Source organism: Anneissia japonica, unplaced genomic scaffold (genome assembly GCF_011630105.1).
Source record: "Anneissia japonica isolate Jap-2015-1 unplaced genomic scaffold, ASM1163010v1 scaffold285021_len193445_cov190, whole genome shotgun sequence".
NCBI lineage: Eukaryota > Metazoa > Echinodermata > Crinoidea > Comatulida > Comatulidae > Anneissia > Anneissia japonica.
In genome coordinates this window covers 101,261-111,442 of record NW_022718003.1, presented here as the reverse complement: position 1 = coordinate 111,442, position 10,182 = coordinate 101,261, and the positions used below count along the sequence as shown (strand labels likewise).

Here is a 10,182-nt window from a genome sequence, read left to right as displayed (position 1 = left end):
CATGTTTGACGATTACCACGATGAATGTGTATGTCACTGATTCATGTGCACTCATTTATTTATTTTTTGTCCATTTACACACATTATATATCAATTATAACTAAAAGTGAAAAACTTAAAATACAAATTGAAAACAAAGTAAAAAATAAAACATAAATCAGGTTTCGTAAATTTTTAATAATCTTCCTGCCCCGGATCATGCTCTCATAATAAAAGACTTGAATGGTCACAATTTCAACTTTAACCTTTGAATGTGTACAGCAACCGTGTCATGCCGCCCATGACGTTCGCTATGACTCAACTGGGCCTAGGCTGTTCAGTTAGCGATGAGCAGGGCAGTGCAGTATTTTGTTACAATTAACGTAACCATGGAAACATTTATTGTATTCTTCTTGTCTTTATCTATCGATTTAGCTTGTCTATTGTGTTTAGGTAAACTAATTATTTTGTTACAATTTGTAAACTGTTGAAATAATAGTGGTGGTCGGGACCCTGTAAATCCTGGTCGGAAATGTCGAGTGCTGGACGGGCCTGTCCACCACCGACCAGCGTGGTGACATCCCTGGTATTGAGACCCACATATATGATGAGCAGACTCTAGGTAGATTTTTAAAAGATGCATTTAGAATCAGTTTTCACTATTTATCTTGTAATAAATTTTTATTAAAACTATAAGTATGGCGCATGGCATTTGCTGGGCTCTCTAAAATACTTTATGAGAGAAACTTAATAGGTATTGAGGCCTGAAAATAAGATAAGCAGACTCTAGGTGAATTTTTAAAAGATGTACTTAGAATCTGTTTTCTCTATACATATATACATTTATCTTGTAATATATTTTGTTTTAAACTGTAAGTACAGGGCATGGAATTTGCTGGTCTCTATAAAATATTATATGCAGTGTGTCAACTGACACAGTCAGTCAATGACGACCTGATGGACATAAGATAGAGGACGGTTAACAAAAAAAGTAAAAGTACAATAATATAGTATAGTATAATAATAAACAAACTGTCGTCATCAAAAGGATGAAATGTGGCCATTATTGTCACCTAAAACTAAAAAGTACAAAACAAACAGTTTTACAAAGGGGAAAAAAGAGCAAAGGTGTTGAGGTGAGCTTAGATGTGAGGTGCTTATTGACAGCCTTCTTGAAAAAAATGTCCACTGCAGATGGAAAGCATAATAGATGGAGGTGGCTTCATAGTTTATTGCAATTAAAGACAATATCATCTTAAAACAAATAATGCCAAATACTTATCCATCAGTTTTTTTTTTTTTGGCCATATTGGATCTAGAACTCAAAACTGCAGGCCAAAGTTTACCTGGAAACAAAGTCAAATCACTAAATGTTTTAATTGATGAGGACCTTAAAATGGGCAGCAATAGATCATCAGCACCTGACATCATATATCCATAATCCTTTTTGGTTCACCACGTTCTAGGGCAAACAAAAGCATGCAAGCATGCAACAGTATAGCATTTATCAAACAGATGTACAAAAAGATAGAAATACGGGATAAAAAAAAAATAGAAAAAGAAAAAAAAATCATAACAAAAACAATTCTTTTCCGTTGGTGCAGGAAAGGCCAATAATAATTAATTATAATAATATTCAAATTTATTTAGCACCTCAATACCAGTGGATGCAAGGTGCTATAAAAGAGTCGTAAAATGTTAACCCTCTGGATACCGGTTGATTCTTTTGTAGTGCAAACCCTTGAATACCTGATTCTTTTGCAGTGTAACAAGGTTTTTCGTGTTTTTTGAGTATACGTCGTTCTGGTGGATTTTTTGGAACTTTCTATAAATTATACAGAAAAAAGTTTCAAAAACACAGAAAGCTTATAGAACAAGCTTTCACTTGATGTATAATTTATATTTTTAGGAATTTTTTTTTCATAAAATAATATAATATAATATATATAACATAATAGAAATGACAGAAAAATGCTACATAAAAATCGTCAGCAAAAACCAAATAATATAATATAATATATATATATATAATATAATAGAAATGACAGAAAAATGTTACATAAAAATCGTCAGCAAAAACCAAAAAAAAAAAAAATTATAGCCAAAAAAAAATTAAAAAAAATATAAAACATTCTTATTCCACACAGTTACATAATTTATTTACCCAACCATCCATAACTATAAGCACGATCTTTCCATTCAAAAGCGTCGACCACCCTCACATTTCTAGGCCTAGGCTCATCTTCATCAAGAACATCTCCGCCGTCAGAACTGCTTGAAGCCCCACCGTCATCATCGCTAATAGGCACGTCTAAGTCTCGCACATCTAAAAACTCGCCTTCATCGCTATCTAAATCATAAATCAGGTCAATGGCTTCCTCAGCTGTGTACACATCTTGTGCGGCCATTTCGAAAAAATTTTTGAAATTAATAACGATTTCAAATTGATATTTCTAAAAATTTTTATACAAGCGCATGTGAGTTCTTCACAGATTTCGAAAGAAAAAAGCTTCACGCATGCATGTTCAAAATTTCTGATGTATTGGAGCTAAAATAAAAACAGAAGAGCGATTTGAAAACCACCTATTTTTTAGTCACTAAATTTCGACTGCAGTCGAAAATGGGAATCCTCGGTTTGAGGTCAATTTCGACTAGAGTCGAAGACGGTATCTAGAGGGTTAAATGATGATATGTTTTAATAGCCTATAGTAGTCCCTGATAGTAGTTCATACCTGAATCATGTAAAGTTGGGCTATTCTGTATTCTTCCACACTCATGGGGAGTGGGATACGATATTCTTTTATCAGCATTTTCAAAGCCTCATTGAGTAGTGTAGAGAATAGGTCATCTGGTTTTGCTCCTATTTCAAACACTTGTGTAGCTTTTGCACCATGTTTAGGTTCAAATTCATTTTCCTGAGAAAAGAAAATATAAATTAATTACATTTATATTCAATTATTTATTTTATTTACTATGCTCAGCCCATCGATGTTTTGATGAATCTCTACAGAGTACAGCAAATTAATATCAACCTAGCTGGTTATTGAAATAAATAATTTATGTAAGTATATACATATATAAATTTGAATAAATAATATTCATAGGGATTATACTATCTATTTATATCAATAAACATACTATAATCATTAAAAATACCTACAGTACTGTACTATAGATGATTTAAACAATACATTCATTATAAAATGAATATTTCATATTTGACAATTTAAAATTAAATAGATTGCATTGGAAAATTGATACATACATGAAATAAAATAGTTCATGATTCAAATTTCAATAAATTGTTACAAATTGTACACTATGCATTTCATATATTCAATGGTCAAATTGGTATTATTAGGGACCTTGTTGATCCAAAGCAAATATTATGAAATTACAATCTCAAAGACTGTTATGATAGCTGGATACCTGTTGAGACACAATTGACAGTAAAGCAGACCTTTCGGACAATACTTGTCCTTGGTCAGTGAGGAGTATAATACTATAGTTATGCCTACTGTTTACTCTATGGGTATAAAATCCATGGACTATGGAAATAAAGTGAGGTGGTGTGGCCATGCATAATGCAGCATGTACGGTAGTTTTTTGTCTGGTGGAATGGTGGGATAGTCATATAAAAGAAGAAATGGTGAAAACAATACGGATGAGAAAGCTACCATGGCGTTATCGCACAAATCAGCTGGTAAAAAAGCCTAGTGAATAGAAACCGTGTGCAAGTAGTAATTTTACATGATCCACTATAATAGATGTACTGTAATTGTCCCATTAAAGTGACATCACAACAAATCCTGAATGTGGCCCACAAATAATAATCAAAAGTTACCTGAATAAATTTAATATTAAAACTTAAGTGTTCAGTAATCACTCCACCCTACCGGTAGGTATGACACTTGACTATGCCAATACAAAACCAAAAAAATAACAACATTCCAATTTTGGCCTGGACGTGCTCTGCATATTTGTCACAGAGGGAAGGGTTCCAAGAACATGGAGTTCAAAAATGTTAAACCAGAAAAAGAAATGAATAAACTGATGGAAAGAATCTGACCAAGAATGGAAAAAACTAATCAACCATAACCAGGAACTTTCGCTTACATGGCAAGTGCCACACTACAAAAGTACTGATTGACAGTACTAAATAAATGTGACCGGCTCTAGCAAATCCAGCCATTTGAAGAAAAATTAAAAATTAAATTAATTCTTTAAAACAGTGTTTACTCGATGGAACTTTTTGAGTATTAGTAAAGATATAGATATTTTAATTCACTGGATATCAGCAATGTTTTGAGAAAACAGCTTCCAAACACTCCAAAATCAATAGTTTATATACACCTTTCAGTTAATCATTTAGTGATTGATATTTTGCAGAAATGTTTTTCAATATATCTTCTTTTATAAAATTCAAAAAAACCTCAAAATTTTTTCTGATTCTCAAACGCTTTGGGTGCTTGTGCAAAATAAAAAATTGCAACAAATAGCGGGTTTTGGAATGGAATGGAATGGATTTATTTGGTGTAAACACCAAGGATAACCCACGAAAGTCTGAAGAAGACTTATTTCCAGTGGGGTCCTTCTGGTGGTGATTGGACAGTACACCGAGAGACAATCCCCTACTCTTTTCCGAAGAGTGTACTGCGTTCTTTAACGTGCACATGGGCCATAAATGCACACAGGACCAACGGCTTAAACGTCTCATCCAAAAGACAGTGCGCTATTGTAACTTGTTTTTCAGCCCTCTAGCTGAAAGACAAGGAGAGGCAGCGATGGGAATTGAACTGGGAACCTAGAGATCTCCACAGTTCAACGCACACACAGTGGCTACCACCAGATTAGCCAACTGAGCTAAGCTGCTCTCTTTTGCCAAAGACAGTCACAAATGTGCAATAATTTATAAGATTAAAAAAAAAACAATTGCCAGTAGGCCTAATGAACCAGAGCCTATTAGAGATGATACTTTTAGAATTGGAAACTGGAATTACTTACCTACTGTAGAGAATACCTGTAAAAGATATCTACAAATATCACTGATTAATAATATTGCCGAGTGTTATACTCCTACACCCATGATCCCCTGGACACATTACTGTATACATGCACATATGAATATAGCTGATACTCTACGATATTTTCCTCATCAATATATCGCCTGTTTCGATAAATGCACAGTTTGTCACAAGGTGATAAATGAATATTCTGCAACAGCTCAACTACCTTTTTATAAGCGATTGATTACAGAGAGCCAAGAAATCAGTAGACCAATCTATATTCTCACTTCTGAGAACCTGCATTTTTTCTGATATATTATTACATTACCAACAAGAAACATTTGAGGTAATATTGTAGGTAAGGCAAGACTTTTTTATACCTTTTTTTAACAATGATTTTGAATAAAAATATAATATATATTATATATATAAAACGCACCTGAAAAGTTTTTCATTACTTTTATTACACCCATCGCTGCCTTGGAATCTCCAAAAACAAGATATATTTCTTCTTAATTATATAAATTTAAAAGTATTTAACCATCCCATCACTACACTGTTTACATTCACCAATAAAATTTTATTTATATTTTCTCCTCTGTCTCGATGTTTTTGGCAAAACTATTTACTAAATAAGAAAACAACATTTTATTTTTATATTTTTTTACCTCTTCTGACGATGTTTAAAAATTAAGTTCGCGAAACAAGGTATAACAAAAGTCTCGCCTAGGCAGAAGAGGTTAAATTTAAAATCATTTGCTATACTTTATGGATTCAATATACAGGGCTGGAAAAAGTGCATGACCTCGTGACCGACAGTAGGAGGCAACATGAATATCCTGGTGGAGGCATTTTGGGGAAAAAAGAAAATGTTTGGCTATATAGCTACGGTCGCCAACCTTTTACTTTTAGGACCCATAATTTTGTGCCCTAGCTTCCCACGACCCAAGATCTTGAGTTATCATAGAAGTATCGTCCAAGATATAAAATATACAGCCAATGTACTGTAATACAGTGGAACCCCCTACTGTACTTTGGGACACCACTAATTTGTGAAACGAGGGTAATTATATCTATAAACACTACGGCCAACCCCTATTAAGGGGACACCTCTATTAATTAGACGGGGACACTTTCTAGGTGTGCCAAATGGTTAAATCAATACATAATTCAACAACTATTAAGGGACACTTAATTTTATTATTGCATCTCCAAATGGCACATTTTGAGCAATAAACTTCACATCAAACCAGCATTGTCTTCCCTGAATCCGGTGTGAACACTGTATACTGTAGGCTCTTGATTCTGAATTAATTTGTTTAATTAAGGGCTAAAATATTTTTTGAGTTGCTCTCATGGGCCAAAGATTATTTGAGTAATGAAGCAACTCGTTACAATGTTTTTGGTAATTTCAAATTCTACTTTTTGTTGTGCTACACAACAATTAGGGTAATTCTGTAATTCTGTAACTTCAAGCAAAGAATACATATCAACATTCTATTCACACCCTAGTTGTCACAATATAAAGAGAATGTTAAAACAATAAGAAACTGCATTTGGTGTATAATAAATGTTAGTAATCGCATATTTTATAAACCATAAGTTAGCATAATGCTAATACTGATAGTTAAACAAATTAAATATATTAAATTATTTAGGCATGTTATGCTACCAACAACCGTTGGTAGCATAACAGATAATTTGAAATAAAAGTATACATAATAATCATAAGAGAATCACTAATGGGCACTGACCCCAAAAGTACTGTAGAAATACAGAAATAGTAACACTTCTTGTCGGAGTATGTTTTGTTGATGCAGACAAATATGGGTATATAGAATGACTAGGAAATAGGTGTGATATCGAAATTCCAAATGAGCAAAAGTTATAAAGATATCCTATTTTCTTTCCTCTATTACTTATAGTACTGTATGTAAGCCCAGAGTTTTTTTAAAAAGTTGTATCAACATGTCTTTAGGCTTCATCAGTACTGTATTGCAAATACATCAGGAGTTAATTAGTCAATTGATTGGATTCTGTATCATCGTCACACTTATAGTGTAATTTTATAACGACTATACAATAATTAATTGATATAGAGGAAACACAAAATACTGTAAAGGGAAAACTAGGGGGAAAAATGCATCGGAAAATATGAGGGAAAATAGCCTGGGGGGGGGGGGAGTAAATCCCCGAGTAGAAACAATTCTTGGGAAAAATTAGCAGGTGGCATTATTATTAAATTTTGACAGAAGTCATAAAAAATATGGTTTTTTTTTTTGTAATATTTTGGTCACAAGATTAATATAATGTATACATCATTCAATGGATATTTTTCATAGCTTTTTCATGATACCAAACATATTGCGATTAAATATTTCAGTTACAAACTAGCTTTAAAATAATATTTTTGGATAAAAACTAAAAAAATAGTCATTTTTTGGTCAAATTTCGTACTAAAATCCAAAATTCAGCATGGCAACAGCCCAATCCGTGTGAGCCAAGGCCTGTTGATGAGAATTCACCAGTTTTCAAGGAAGTATCAGATAAAAACTTATTTAGCTTTTAAATATTTCTCATAAATAATTTAACAGTATTTAAAAATTTAGCCAAAAGAGTCATAAAAATAAGTTTTTTTGGTACTTTTTGGGTCACAACATTAACATGTCATCATACAATACGCATCACTAGATAGATAATGTTAAATGCTTTCGTATGATACCAAATATATTCAAATTGAATCTTTTTATTAACATACTAGCTTCAAATCCAGAATTCAGCATGGTAATAGCCAAAGCATGGCAATAGCCAATTTGTGTGAGGTAAGAGCTGTTGATGAGAATTCACCTTGCTGCCAGCTTGTTGTAAAAAATGATGCCAACAGAAAATTTATTTTGAGCAATTTTAATCTGATGGCCACCCATCTAATTAAGACGGAGATCAAAACAATTTAGTATATTGTCAGAGCGTATTGTCGTCAGACTGAAAACTATAGGAACAGTATTTTAAATGCATCTGTTAAAAATTTGTGCAGGAAATATTTGCAAACCTCAATTTTAAATTTTTTATGCTAAGAATCTTAAATTTGGCCTATACTATAAAAATTAATTAATTAAAATGTACCTTAAATTTTGTATCTAAAATTTGTATTCCGTCATTTTTTTGGTTCCCGAGCCCTGTGGGAGAATATTTTTATATTACTATACAGGGAAATTAGGTTAAAAAAATAAATTACATAAAGAAAAGATGTATCTATTCGATACATACATTTTTTTTGTGCTTAAATTCATATCAACTCTGTGTACTGTTGGATGAGACTAAATTCAAAATAAATAAATAAACAGTAATTCACACCTAATCTTAGTTAATATAAATTATTTATCTAGCAATCTGCTTAAATATATTATCCTTGCTGACTTAATATTGCGCTGTCTTACTTGAGTTCATTTGCTCACTCACTGAACACAGTAAGGTTTCAGTTTGTCGTGATCACACCAAGTAGCAATCTTAAAATATCAAAGGTTACTCTGAGCTCCAGAGCAAAACGAATGTGGCAACGTTGATACAAAATATAGTTTCTAAGGTTTTAGGCTGGAATCGATGCATTTTTGACAGCATATTCCTGTTGTTTATTACTTGTGATATCAATTTACAATGTTAAATTGATATATAAGATGTCAATGGCCTTGCTAGTTAAAAAAAAGTCGCATCGATTATATTCCAACCTCTCAATTATTATAATAAGCTTTGAATATGATAATTACTCTATAGAATTTATGATTCTACTGTAGTTAGATAAGAGATGTAGGAATATAAACTTTATCACAGTATACTGTACCAAGCTTTATCCACTCTCAGATTCTATGTTACAAATACCTGTCATCTGCCAACATATGGGTATGATATGATATCATCATGCCTATATAAGGGAAATTTACACATGTCACATCAAACCTTTATAACAATCCTCACTGATGATTTTATCATTTTTGAATGTACTATTTAAATATTAAAATAATATATTTTCCTGAGTATATATTATACATATGATATTCAAATTAGGTTTATTCAGTGTAGATAGAAGTGCAGCACCATAAACACAATATAAACAAATAGAAATAACAGTGCTCAAGTATGAACATGTTATTAAATCATATCAAGCATAGCTCTTCAAAGAAAAGTTCCTTATTTTCAGTTGTATTGAAAAGCGCATCTGGCAGGATTCAAACCTGCAACCTCTCGCTATCAAGGCGAGTATCAAACCATTAGACCATTATGAATTCTAAGCTGTGACCTATAACCTTTTCTAGCTTAACTATGTGTGAGCACTTCAGTCAGTTGTACGAGAGAAAGTGCCTGGGGTTAGATCTGGGCGTATACTGTACCGTCAGGTCTCCATAGTCTAATGGTACAGTACGATACTCACCTTGATAGAAAAAGGTTGCAGGCTCCAATTCTGCCTGATACTTTTTTTCAAACAACTGAAAATAAGGTAGAGGGTTCAAATGTCCTTAGGCAAGGTATATATATCAACAATTGCCTCCCCTCCCTTCTCTTGATGGTACCTGGTGTGATATAAATGTTCTATATTAAATTTACTCAGTCTATACACCATTTTCACTAAATTTGGAATGAAAATTTCCTTTACTGTAACCTGACATTGGCAACCACCACTGGGGGATTTCCAGGTCTAGCATTTCACTCTACTTAGTTACCATCATGGAATAATTAAACGATAAAACTAAATTACTAATGAGCACGAATATTTTAAAATGAAAAAAAAACCCGAAATGTTTATTAAAAACAAGTCTAAGTCTTAAAAAGCTATTTCAATGTTTACAGTACATACAGTAATTAGCATGATTGTATGTGTTGTCTACTGCTGCTACTGCAAAGGTCTAGCGGCGTGCTCTGTTTACAACTTAGCCAGCTGCTCAGGCTAGGCCGCTGCAAGTCCCCCAGTGAGTTGTGAGACTTGGTGGCGCTGTTTCAAAATAATCCCGATAAAATTGTCTAAAACTGGTTTAAGGGACCGGGAAGTTTTCAATGATTCCAATATTTCCAATGGCAAAGCAAATCATGTGAAAGAAACCAATTTCGACATTCAGATGTGAAAAGCACTATATCAAATGCTAACACTATTATTATATAACTAATTATAACTATTATATTAATTTTAATATCATTACATGTATAT

At 32.6% G+C, this 10,182-nt stretch overlaps 1 protein-coding gene across 1 annotated transcript in view; it reads right to left on the bottom strand.

The window, feature by feature from the left end:
- LOC117110405 (protein retinal degeneration B-like) overlaps positions 1 to 10,182 on the bottom strand; it is a 52,893-nt gene that overhangs the window by 37,097 nt on the left and 5,614 nt on the right. The window contains exon 2 of the mRNA XM_033253101.1: positions 2,712 to 2,894. Within this exon, the coding sequence (XP_033108992.1) occupies positions 2,712 to 2,789 (78 nt within the window). The 5' untranslated portion in view covers positions 2,790 to 2,894. The remainder of the gene's footprint in view (positions 1 to 2,711; positions 2,895 to 10,182) is intronic.